This window comes from Chrysemys picta, chromosome 7 (genome assembly GCF_011386835.1).
Source record: "Chrysemys picta bellii isolate R12L10 chromosome 7, ASM1138683v2, whole genome shotgun sequence".
Taxonomy (NCBI): Eukaryota; Metazoa; Chordata; order Testudines; family Emydidae; genus Chrysemys; species Chrysemys picta.
In genome coordinates, this window is record NC_088797.1 from 94,252,799 (window position 1) to 94,266,589 (window position 13,791).

The 13,791-nt window shown below is 39.1% G+C and overlaps 1 protein-coding gene across 7 annotated transcripts in view; it reads right to left on the bottom strand.

Annotated features, from left to right (window-relative positions):
• Positions 1–3,426: 3,426 nt before the first annotated feature.
• RNLS (renalase, FAD dependent amine oxidase) overlaps positions 3,427–13,791 on the bottom strand; it is a 141,226-nt gene continuing 130,861 nt past the window's right edge. For 4 of the 7 annotated variants that reach the window (XM_024107271.3, XM_042856844.2, XM_005292500.4 and 1 more), the window contains 2 exons: positions 6,928–7,028; positions 3,427–4,993 (listed from right to left, as the gene is read on the bottom strand). In XM_024107271.3, the coding sequence (XP_023963039.1) occupies positions 4,834–4,993; positions 6,928–7,028 (261 nt within the window). In that variant the 3' untranslated portion in view covers positions 3,427–4,833. Of the gene's footprint in view, positions 4,994–6,709; positions 7,029–13,791 lie in introns of those variants that run through there. The other 3 variants (XM_065553517.1, XM_005292501.4, XM_005292499.4) reach the window with 3 other exon arrangements.

The window sequence follows — 13,791 nt, forward strand, 5'->3', positions numbered from 1 at the left end:
CAAACAATTTTATAACGGAAGGGAAAATACCTAAATTATTTTATGGTGATACAATATAAATATAGCTCTCTCTCTCTTTCTTCCAAGCAGCAGGGCCTTGATTTTGGTATTTAAATTTCCTTATTGGAGATTTAATGACACAACTGGTTCTAAATATATAAATGTAGGCGGTTTACTCAATCAAATTCTGAGTAACTGCATTCACTCCATAACATTCTTCACAAAGATTCCTTTAAAAAGGGGCTTGCATAAAGCAAAATTGAAAGGACAGCATAGTTGAGTGAGAACAAGCTTACTGGTACATGAGGCATCCTGGATTCTTTGCTCACCCAAGCTCCTTATAAATTCAACTGGAGATCTGGGTGCTCAAGGAACTCAGAGTGGGGCACTTACTTTTCCTGCATTCCCTTTACTACTATGAAAGATGTGCTTCCTAATTAGGGCATTTCCCCTTGCAGGCCAGTTTCTCTTTCTGCTTGAATCTGCAGTGAAGTCATTATCTTGTGTTTATGACTCCATGGTCTGTTGCAGAGGAAACTATTGACAGGTCACAAATTCAGCATTATGTGGCTTCAATACAGGATGAAAAAGTAGATGGGCTGTGAGGGAGAAAAGCCCTCGTTAAAACAAATGGCTTTGGTAATTAAAGTTGATATGACAAATTATGTTTAAAAAAAAAGTGAAAGGTGAATGGATTTATATTCCTTCTTGAGATAGTGATTTTCTTCCCCAGTTAAAACCATCCAATACAAAATCTCTCAGCTTTTAAAGAAATTGGACTTCAAATAAGCCATTCGTATATTTCAATCAAAGTCAATTTTAACAACCATGTTATATTGCTCTTGATTTCTGGTGATATCATAGTCTAATGGAGAAAATAAATTCTAAGGAATTCCTGTTCTGAAGAGAGAATGTACCCTGACTGAATCACAGAACAGTATTTCCAGGCTGGTTTCATTGCCCTGCAGGGCATAGTTGCTTGTCACAGTATTTGCCCCATGAGAAGGACAAAAGAACTGGAAGGGTGTAAATTACAGAAATCTGAATCACAGCTCTGAGAGACTTTGCTCCAGGCAAGTCTGCAGAAAGACACCCCATTAAGTTTGTGAATTCTCAGAAGTCAATACGAGGAGCATGGATGAATGAAGTAAGAATACTGATTTTTGTGTATCTTTTTCTGATTCACTGAATCCATGGCTGTTGAATTGCAGCTCTTATTTTGACAGGAGGCAGCTGTTTAAGTTGAAAGTCTACCACTAACTCCAACAGACAGAATGTGAAGCCTGGCTGCACGGTACATAAGAGACAGCAGGACAGATTCTGATACGAGTGACATGAGTGTAAATCTTGAGTAATTTAATTGATTTTGATATTCTCCATTGCATTTAGTGAAGTTAATCTGGATTTACACTGAGGTATCAGAATAAGGATCTCAATGATGTACTATTTTTCAATAGACACAATACATTGGTAAAACTCTTCCTATTTTTTCCAAGACTTTTCTCCCTTCAGAAATATCAAAGGTAAAAAATACTGCTCAATTATTATAATTTATCATCCTCTGCCCCTGAGCAGGACCTGTGAGGAGACAGTTTATTAATAAAGCTTCTTCAATGCTGCATCACAAAGGTTCATTTCAACTAAGACAGTGCTTACTAGCCAGTATGTATTAAATCAAGCAACAACTAAATCCATTTCTCACTTGAATACATTTATTTCAAACGTGATCAGTGTTTTGCAGCTGCTCTGATTATTTTTTTTTAAGTTCTTGTTTGGAATTGGAAGTATTGTGTCCATGCATTGCTCCTCCAAGAGTGACATGGGCACATTTATAACACTTTCCACTATTCCTGGCAACGGGTTTCATGAGACAGTTCCATAGCTTGGTCTCAATGGTCTTTTAAACAACATGGACCATTTGAAGTCTGGCTTCCTTTGTGATTTGTACAGCGCTGCACATGTACAGGTTTTTGTTTGTTTAAATAGATATACCTAATAGAAAGAATTTGACATTAAAAGCAGAAGTGCTATGAAGCATATTTAGGTACTTCATAAAACCTAAAGTTTAAGAAAATGTTTGTTTAGTGTAACTTAAAATGTAACATTAATAATGGACACTGTTGTGAGTATTAGATTTTGGCTTCTTGTCAGAGCTTTCAGATACCCCCAAAAGATGCAGGGTTTTATTAAGAAAAAGCAGTCTGAGTGGTAGTAACTTCTTGGACACATGGCTAATATGTGAGATATGTAATATCTGAGGGCAGGTCTACACTTAAAACACAGCAGTGGCACAGCTGTGCCAGTGCTGGTGTAGTGCTTCAGTGTAGACACTACTATGCTGATGGGAGAGCTTCTCCCGTCGGTGTAGTTAATCCACCTCCCTGAGAGGCAGTAGCTAGGTCAACGGGAGAAGACCTCCTGTCGACATAGCACTGTCTACACCTGGGTTTAGGTCGGTATAACAGTGTCACTCAGCGATGTGGAGTTTTCACACCCCTGAGCAACGTCATTATACCGATGTAAGTTTATAGTATAGGCTTGGCTTGAGAGTATGCAGTGCAATTGTAGTGGTGTCGGGCCCAGGATATTTGAGAGACAAGATGGGTGAGGTAATAACAGTAAGAAGAGTGGCCTCTTAGAATATATACTAACTACTTATATATAGATGTGGAGTCTCCACCCACCAACTGTCCTATGACTGCAGAGGTGTTAAAAGGCCACTCTATCTTGAATGATCCCTTACAATATGCTAAACAATCTATTCCACCTTGCCGTGACACTCGGAGTGCCTTTCCTAGACTTGGAGAAGAGCTCTATGTGGCTCAAAAGCTTGTCTGTATCACCAACAGAAGTTGGTGCAATAAACGATATTACCTCACCCACCTTGTCTGCTCTCAGAGTGACATTTTTTTCCTGGCTGCAAGCCAGAAGAATACCTAATACTTCCAAATTGCTAAATATGACTTATGCACCACTGTAAGGTATGCAGTGTAGCCGCTCTTTGTTGGCAGGAGAGACCACTCCCAAACCACTCCCACCGAGGGACGGTAGCTTTGTCAGCAGGACAGTGTCTCCCGCTGACAAAGTGCTGTCCACACTGGTGTTTTTCATCGGTAAAACTTTTGTTGGTCAGGGCTGTGGTTTTTTTCACACCCTTGACCGATAAAAGTTTTACCGACGCAAGTGTAGTGTAGACATAGCCTTAGTAGAGGGGCTAATTAAAATAAAATTTTAAAATAGGTGTCTAAATTCAGTAGGGAATGTCTGTTGTATTAATGTAGATTTAATATATGGGCCAAAGGTGTTAACGTGATCCTATCACTGTCCAGCATTAAACAGTGCTAAACAAGGTGTGGGGTTTGGCATACAGAGACCTCAGCCTACTTATCACCATGGAAAAGGCACCATTGATACATTATTTTAATCTTTTATTAATGATAAAAGAAGGAAAAATATTTGGAAAATAAAACATTGAATAAGGCTTTCATTTTAACAGCATCCCTTGTTCTCTTTTCGTTTAGCTGGAGAAAGTTTTGGAAGGAAAAACATCCTGGTTTGACAGTCTCTTTGATGGTAATAAACTATCATGAGAAAAAGTTAGTTGCTGCTGCTTTTGTAAAGCCCAATCCTATTTCATCCCAGCTGGTGGTTGGGATTCAGCTGTAGCTGGTAGAGGTGGAGATGTCATCTGGGTCCATTTCTCTGGCTCAGTCTAGTCAAGACACCTTTTAGGCTTTCATTATCCTGATCCTGGGTCCCAGGAGACGGTGGGGATAGCAGCCATGACGGCAAAGTTTCTCCAGTAGTCTCCAACTGTACTTTCATATTTTTGCCCCCGCCCCCATATCTCTTTTTTTCTTCCTTGTTTTTAAGGACCCCAAAAGGGAGTGGTGGGTGGAATCTCCCATCTCCTCCTTATTTTGTCCACCAGTTATATTGTATTCTGTGTTGTAATTTAAATCAAAGTATATTATTTTTTATTACAAATATTTTCACTGTAAAAATGAAAAATAGTGGGCCGTAGTTTGCCCACCTCTGCTCTAAAATGTTACATTGTTTTATTTTTGAATGCAGGTTTTTTTGTACATAATTCTACATTTGTAAGTTCAACTTTCATGATAAAGAGATTGCACTACAGTATTAGGTGAATTGAAAAATACAATTTCTTTTGATTTTTTACAGTTCAAATACTTGTAATCAAAAATAAATATAAAGTGAGCACTGTACACTTTGTATTCTGTGTTGTAATTGAAATCAATATATTTGAAAATGTAGAAAATATCCAAAAATATTTAAATGGAATTCTATTATTGTTTAAACGTGTGATTAATCGCATGATTAATTTTTTAATCATGTGATTAATCACACACTAATTTTTTTAATCGCTTGACAGCCCTAGTTTTAATGTTTTTAGTGTAGCTACTGTAACTCTGAACCTGGAAAGCCATCACCAGTTTTATTCCTGTTATTACACAGTTATGTAATTATGCTCATGTGAAGTCCTTTTATACACTTTTTCTTTGCATTTGTTATCCACTCAAGCAATGGCACATTCTTCTATAGTTGATTCTCCTGTACCTTTTCTATAGTCGCTAGAGTGCACTCTGTTTAAGAGGCGAAGGATCAATTTCTCTTCAGGCAGCAAAGGGTCAAAGAACTGAGGGATGATGCATTATTCGCTGAACCACTAATCTGGCAAATATTGAACTATTTTAAGTGCATCTATTTTCTGGTCCAGTAATGGGGTGGGTGTGTTAGTTAAATTCACTGACGTTAACTTAGTGTTACAACTTAGTGTTACAGCCCAGATGCAAAAGTACATATTAGAAAATACTATGAGATAACAAATCTAGTGACATGAGATATATACATTTGTATGTCCACCTGTATTCTTTCTAGCACTCTCTTCTTTCTTCCTTTCACAGGTACAGGCTGTTTATTTCTGGTTGCACCACTTTTAGGATAGGCAGCACATTTTATTGGTACTTCATCTCTAGAAGTAAAGAAATAAATCCTTCTCTGAGCTTGCAGAAAGCTGTCAGTAACATCTTCTGAATTTAAAGCCAGCGTTACTTGACTAGTAATAAATAAAGCTAAATATACCACCTAAGAAATACAAAAAACAGATTACCCCAGAGCACAGATTATGATCTAATTAAGTAAATAATGTTACCAGTCATCTTGCAGTGGATATTGGATTTTCTATTACATTTGGGCCCAACCCTGTGCTGCACAAGTGTGGTAGTGAGGGGAGAGGGAGCCACTGTTTGCTTGCATGGTAGGACTGCAACGTAAGACAGTGTGGGGGACAGGGACGGGAACAGTGATGGGGACGTGCAGGCAGTAACTACCCTGGCTGGCACACTATAGCCCCACAGACCTGATCTTTTGTCTTGGAAACACAGTCAGAACCTTGACTAGCCCAGTGGGTAATGCAGCTGGCTCTAGGCAGTGAGTACATTCTGCTTCTTTTTAGAAGAGCAGTAAGATGTGGCCCACCCCATGTTCTCCAGAGCCCCAATGATCAACCTTACCCATTCCACTCTGCACCAGAAGGACCTATCAAATGTACGTTGGATGGTTGGGGGCAGTGCTGGGTGAAAGAACTTTGGGGCCCTATGCAGTATGGCAACTGGAGCTGTGTGTGTTCCCCCAGTGGGGTGTGGAATGTCAGGTCCTGCCCCTGGGAGGTGTTGGAGAGTGAGCCTCCTCCATGTTCACCCCACAGCAACTCCTGTCCTGCAGGCTGGCCTGGGTCCCAATCTAACGTGTTGGCTCTTGCCACAGCATGCAGGCAGGATCATGCCCATGTAATGCCCCACCCCCTTCTTGGTGCTGGATGGTTTGTAGTTGTTGTAGGGTGTGTGTGTTCCCTCCCTCCCCTGATGGTAGTAGGGTCCCTCTGAGATGTGGGAGAGGGGGCCTGGTTCACATTGGTTAATCTGGGGGACATACTAGGTGGTGATATTATTCTACTCTGTCACCTCCATGACTTCAGAGAGTAAGGACAGGATTTTATTCTGAATATGTACTATATAGCTCCTGAAGAACTTCTTGATGTAGGCCAAGATTTTCAAACATGGGTGTCTAAAGTTAGGCTCCCAAGTCAGCTTAGGCACTGATTTTAATAATCAGTTTTTATAATCAGATTTTAATAATCAATTTTAATAAATGGCCTGATTTTTCAAAAATACTGAGCACCCAGGAGTCTTGCTGCCTTCACTGGGGGCTGCTGGGTACTCAGTACCTCTGGGGAAAAAAGGACACTTATTTAGATACCTAACTATGGATTTAGCAGGCCAACTTTTGGCAACCACATCTGAAAAGTGTACTTGTAACTGTTACAGCCACTTGTTATACTGGTTCTGTGTGCTGGGTTCCCACTAAGAGAGATGCTGGAACAATTTGTATAGTGGGGGTGCTGAGAGCCATTGAACCAAACTGTAATCCCTGTTTATAATGGAAACCATGTCACGCCAGGAGTTGTTGCAGCACCCCCAGTTCCAGCATCTATGCCGATGGATCTCATTGAGAGTTTTGGGCAAAGATCAAGAGCTGACAATAGTGTGTATTCCTAGGGTAAAATTTTCAGACATACCTAGGGGCCTTTTTAAAGGTACTGCATTGCCCCATATGACATTTCAAAAGCATCTTTTACCCTTTCAGCTTGTAATACCAGATGAAATCAATGGGCAAAAAGATAGTGGAATCAGGCCATCAGAAGAGTTTCCTTTATAGTAGAATAGCAAAATACGTACCAGGGTCCCCACATTTATTTCCATTCAAACAGATATAAGCAATTTTTGATGTTTTTTTCTAATGTAAAATGTAGGCCATAAATTTCACCATAGAACTAAAACTATATGTAGACCGCTTTATAAATTAGTCTTTAAAGCCTCGACAATACATATGGCAGAATCTATGCACCCGTCAAAGTTGGAATGAGTAAATCCATCGCCCCCACACACCAGGAGAGGTTTGATGTGAAGAGTCATTTGTCCTGGACAACTGGGGATGGCTTTTGTAACCTGCAAAAGAAAAATATATGGGAAGAAGGATAAGCAAATATTTATTACTCTGCATGCTGTATCTGATTCTGGCAATAAGGGCCAAAATATCACATAAAATGTTGACATTTTGATTTTGCTCATGAAAATATAGCCAAACTATAAGATCACCTTATTCTCATAAGTAGTGCCACTGACCGCTTGGCCCTTAGGAAGCACTTAGCTATGACCTTAGATAATTCACATACACCTCCCCACATTATTATAATATTTATGATTTATGGTTATGCTTATTATGTGCTATGGGGTTTCCAAATAATCAAGAGGGATGGTCCTGGCTCAGAGGAGCTCAAAGGACAGAGACAATTAGACACAAATTAGGGTTATGACAGTGAGCAATTTACATAGATGTCAACCTGATTCACTGTTAGTAAGTGCAGCTGAAGTGGGTCTACAAGAGGGATTTAAATATGGACAGGCTAGAGGCCTTGTGAATGATCCATGGAGGTTGTATCATGCATGAAAAAGACAAATAATTGATTGTGAGAAACAAACTACATTTTCTCTTCAACTACAAAAATTGACCATGCCTTTGTAAAGCGCTTTGAGATCTACAAGTGAAACACAAGAGCTATGATTTGTAGACTAATGGGTAAATATGCTAAAGATTATTCTGTAATATGACTCCAAAATGCATGAACATTCACTTAATTTTTTTAAAGTAAGAGATTCTTATAGGCTTCTCTTAAAAAAAAAAAAAGAAAGAAAGAAAGTAAACTGTATATTTCAAAACCCATAAACAATTCTGCCCTAGTTAGGCTGAATCCTTGCATGCTAGTTTCCTACCTGCAGCAAATTTTCATGGCCACTTACTAACACCACTACAAATAGAAATTTGTAACCAAGACATCCTCTGGACTTTTGTGTCCTGGGCATGAGCAGGTACTGCTATAATTCCATACAAGCCCTTTATTTAGAAAATGCCAATGTACTTTCAGCCAAATAAATACTACACTTAGGAGGGTGTGTGTGTGTGTGTGTGTGTGTGTGTGTGTGTGTGTGTGTGTGTGTGTGTGTGTGTGTGTGTGGTCTTCAAAGATAGAACTGCACTAAGTATCAAGAATACAAATATCTCACTCTTCAAAGAATTGTAAAATCAATTCAAGAGAAAAGGAAGACTTTTTGGATCTGCAATAGAATGTACAGACTAATTTTCTGAAAACTGCAAAGAGAATACTAGACAATTAGTTAGATGTGTGCTTAATTTGAGGCCGAGCACGTTATTTTTAAATAAACAAGGAAGAAAAGTTTTAATAAAAAAAACTATTTAAAGTTACTTTGCTTCATTGACTTCCCAGTCTTTCATTGTCCTTTTTAATTCAATAGGAAATACACATACTGGGCCAGGCTCACTGGTTTGTTCTGGCTGCTTTCCCCTGCTCCAGCAATGCAAAGCAGCCATAAGCCTCACATAACTGGTCAGTTAAGCTCAGTTTACAGCTGCTTCACCTTACTAAATCAGTGCAAAGCAGCTGGAGTGTGACAGCGAGTTTTGTATCTGTAATCTTCTATATTTAAAAAAAATGATTTGTTCATAGCTCTAAAAGAACACAAAAGAATTAAAGCATCTTTTTTGCTATCGGTATAGCATGTCAAAGAGTCTAGTCACATTTCTAAGACCTTTGGTATGAACGAATGTTTGTGGTATAAGCCATTTCAGCACCGGGGCTGATGTAGGCTTCTTTACACACTGCCAACCCAGAATCTACCAATTTGACATAAATGGGCAAAATACTCTATGTCAGAGACGTGCATGAATCTCCCTTTAACTCCCCATGTGTATCCGAGATAAAAAATTGGTTCTATAGTTGTGCTTTGACCTGGGCAAGTCAGGATGGACCTGAGAACTTTGTAAATAGTGAGGAGTCATGTGCATGTAACCTAGGGTGGAATGTGGCTCACATGTGTTTCTAACTTGTTCATTGTGTGTTCTTTTTTGGGAAAAGGCTGCTCTATGGAATTCCCAAGGTACTTATTTTAGCATCTATAGGCCTGTTTACAGAAACACAGAGTAATATAAACAAACAGAGCAGAGACCGGCACAAACACTGATGCAAATGGTAATAACTGTTTACATGTTTATAGATATGGAATTTGTCCAGTCTCTTGAAAAGGCTAGAACCACAGATCTATGTCAACAGTTCAAACATTCTGTCTAGCATTTAACAAACTTCCAGCACAGATAAAAGAAAACACTGAATTATTAAAAGGGCATCTTCATCTCACTTTCTCATGTCCAACTAGTTGACTTTTTCTGCCTCAGAAACCTTAAACATGCTTATGTACAATCTTTCTTCATCTGCATCATAAAGTGTTGTGCATTTTTATGGTACTGAGCAATAAATAATAATATACATGAGGATCTCCATGGCACTTTCAACTTTTTTACTTCCCTCATCTGCATTGGACTAAACTCTTTTCTAACTGAGGAGAGTTGGATGCAAACTCTCTCTGGAGTATACAAAACCATCCCTGAGGTAAGCAGAGGTGTCACTTATAAATGACAGCAGCTTCAAACAACCACGAAGTTGTACTGTACATAATGTAAACCAACTGCTATTCTGGCAACAGGTGAAAAATGGGATACCAGACAAGGATGCTGTTGGGAAAACACACAGATCTCATAGGACACATTTTTCTTAACATCAGTTACAGATGAAGATACTACTTATTACTTGTGATGCTGCATTATTTTATATTTTCTTATCACAAAGACTGGCAAACATAAAAAACTTTACACTTTTTATTTTTGTAAAAATGTATATAATATGACAGATTAACAAAGAATTAATACCAGCATTTGTATCATAAATGTAAAAATGATGCACAACTGAAGTGTCACACATTGGAAAATACTGGGGATGAAGCAGTGGGGGAGGGGAATGCCATGAGTACAGATAGATTCCGTTCTCCCCCTATTTTCTGACTATGAAAATTTTTGTTTCAAGTTTTCACTGAAATTTATTTTTCATCACAATTTTCTGATCAACGCTATCCATGAGAGAGATGGCACATTCCTTCATAATGATCCATCTGATATTTGCATGTCTGAAACAGCAATGTAATTCTAATTTAAGAATGACACTTCTATATACACTTTCTGGCAAAATTAGAGAGCAATAGTTTTGCATATTAAATGGAATGCATCAGTGACAAAAAACTGAATAAATTTTACATTATATAGATCTCTCTATCACACTGTATATATTTTACTATAATTTATAATACTTCAAAATAATGTTAACATATGGCATTGCTTTTACCTGTTTTATAGAATTTGCTCTCAATTCCCATCACCCACATTCCTTCTCTTTTTGTTTGCGCTCTCCTCAATCATCATAATTTGTAAAATTGTGATATTACAATCCTGCACAGGATTCTAAATGTTCAATGTCTTGTGATAGTCAGTGAATGTTGTTCTTTTTTGTCTACACAGTGCTCTCTCTCTGTAGTGTTTCATTACCTTTACATATTTTTTATTATAAAATTGGTATGGGGGGAAATGATCATTTGCAGTATAGGCACATGGACACAAAGTATTGGTAATACTTATTTGCTGTGAAAATGACTGAAGTCTGTAGGCCTGAGTCAAAGCCCATTGAAATCTATGGGAATCTTTCAATGGGATTTGGCTCAAACTCTATAATAGTATTTGTCTCCTACATGTGTAGGACAGTGAAATACTTACAGAGGAGTGATTGATTGGATCGATCAGAGATAATAGGGGGTGGCTGTAAGAAAAGCTGGGTTGAGGTGCTAATGGGTGCTGCATACAGGAGTACTAATCTCTCTCCCTGTGTTCTGGTTGGAGAGGTGGCACTATTTAAGGATGGTGTGGAGCCAACTGATTGTTATGTGCGTCAGCTTCTTTGGTGCCCAGGCAGCCTGTACTATCCTTAAATGGTACCTGCAGCCTGCTTTTCTCCTCATGGCATGGGTTGGGAGGAGCGATGAGAGCAGCAGTAGGAGGAGGGAGTGATTTTTCACATTCCATGTCTCTCAGCATAATATGAAGCAGCCTGACATTTGTTTTAAATGTGAGAATTTTGACTGAAATCCCTTGCCAGACTCTAGTAATCCACCTTTAATGATGACCCACAGCTGAGAACTGGTGATGTGGTAAATTGGTGAATTCTCAGTAGGGCTTTCCTCTGCATTAGTATGGGTTATTTTCCTTTCATGGGCTATGGTTCAAACAAACCATGGTGTACAGTACGCTACAAATCACTTACAGAATATGGGCCATGCAGCAGCTTTAGCTTTGTAATAATGGAAGGAATCTGCTTTTATGAAACTATTTTAAGACACAACATCCTATAGCCAGTTGATTTCACTCCATTCCATCCCTTAACCCCTCCCCCCCCAACCTACGAAAAGCAAGCCCATATAAAAGCAGCCTCTCTGGATGGCAAAGAATACAGTAGATAATGAATCATGCACTGTATTATAGTGACATCTGCTATTGCCAGTGTAGTTAGGGATCTGTAAGACTGTTAAAAAACCCCATACTGATGGGCGAACTTGGCTGAAAAAATTTGCTTTGCCCTGAACCGTAATGTAAGGCCAGATTGTTGATTTTAAAGCCACAGCTGCTCAAGGGGTATGCAGAGGAGCACTGCAGTCTCTGCAGGCAGAGAGGCAGAATGTTCCCAGGGATGCTGGGGACTGCACACAAGGTGCTGTGTGTTGTACTCCCATAATAATAATCACCAAGCTAAGTTATTCCCTTCTCTGGTCTGCCCAGTGCATCTTTCCTTCCTAGTGTTTGTATTTCAGATGCACAGCATACCAGGACAGCAACAGTCTTTAGCTTTGTGCCTTGTTCAGTGCTGAGCATATTGCCAGGATTAAGTAAATAAAAAGTCTGTGCCCAGACCACCAGTCAGCGCAGAAAGCCTGCCTCACCTGTACCTTTTTGGGTTGCCTCCACCAATCAATGCATCAACATTTTCTCCCTTAGTCCAGGCTCCGACAATGCAAGGTGTGGGATTTAAGGAATGTGAAGATAGGGTGGGCTCACCCAGTCTCTTCTTTATAGGCCCTGCTTTATGTATCCCATGAGTGGCTAGAATCCGTCACCATTTTGAGAAAGAAAATTATGATTTTGTGCTCATATATGTAATACTTTCAATTCAGAACTATGGCCTGGGGCCCTACCTGGGAGGTATTATAAAATCCTTCTTGTTGCCATTATTAATAGGATGGCATCTACCCAAATGGGCTGAGTCAGGTTTGTTTGCTGTCCCCTGAGAGCAAAGATGGGAGCTGGACTCCTAGGAACCACTCTTGTTCCCACAGAATCTCTCCTTTCTCTGTTCAGTCCTTCCTCGTTTTTAGTCCCTCCCTCAGAAACTGTGCATTACAATAACCAATCCTCTCGTGGGAGAGGGCTAGGCATGGCTTCTTACATTATCAAGAAGGGTCACTCACACACAGCTGGATGTCTGATAGGCATATTATTCAGGAAAAATGACTTGCTTGCAATCTCTTTAATATATAGCCCAGTACAGCAGATTATGGACAGCGTGGCAGCCTTAATTCTTTAGTGCCTGAGGTTTAGAAGGCAGATCCTTAATAAATATCCAGTGTATGTTTTTGTCATGTGCTCTAGAATATATCCGAATTGCCCTTCTCATTCCCCAGAGCAGTACACTGCAAATCAAATGAGACACTTCTATGAACTTTCATCTCTGCTGCCTACAATCTCGGAGCCCAAGCATATTCTTGAACCTAGGTTTCCTAAATTGCAGCTCACTGTATCACCCCACACCAATAAGATGGCTCCATGCTTGTCATTCTATTGGAGCATTTCTGCATATAGTAGTTTCTGTTGGCATTATAGAACTGTTTCTAAAGCTTTCTGTACTCATCAATATCTTCTTACAAAAAGTAGATTAATGAACCTGCTCAGTCTTTCACTAGCCAAATATTAAACTAAAATAAGCTGAACTGTTATTTTCACTGAGCAGGTTCGGTTAACTGTCATTGCGGAAAGAGGAGCAAGAAAGAGATATTGTTAATTATATATTTATAACCCACACGATGGGCTCCAATCTGTTGGAAGTCCACTCTAGGTAGAGATATTAGATGCAGATTTTCCACTATCCCTATAGAGTGCCTGCAACAATCTTCACCATCTGTCACTATACTGTATTCATCACATTGGGGACTCATGATTGACAGTTCTGGTACTATATATTGTTTTTAATTAAAAATTAATAAAAATGTAAACTTCAACAAATACCATAAGGCAAAACAAACCACAAACTACTGCAGCACAATGAAATGCTTTAAGACAAGCATCATGCCAAGTTATGCAAACAAAGAAGGATAAGATATCATCTATGTCCCAATAACCTGTCTTCTCTCACAAAGCAGAAATCCAAAATAGAATATAAATACCAGAATATATTTATATATATGGTAACCATCTATCACTGGATCATATGGTAACTTTCTCTAGTTGGGAGGTACTGAAGGAAAAGAACAATATAAGGAGTGAAGAGGTCAAGGAAACTGACACAGAATTTATAGGTAATAAATATAATAATATGTAGCTCTTATGCAGCACTTTTCATCGGTAGGTCTCAAAGACCTTTACAAAGGAGTTCAGTTTCATTATCCCATTTTATAGATGGGAAAACAGAGGCAACCCAAGGTGATGTGACTTGCCCGTAGTCACTCAACAGCACTAGGAATAGAACTCAGATCACCTTAGTCCCAG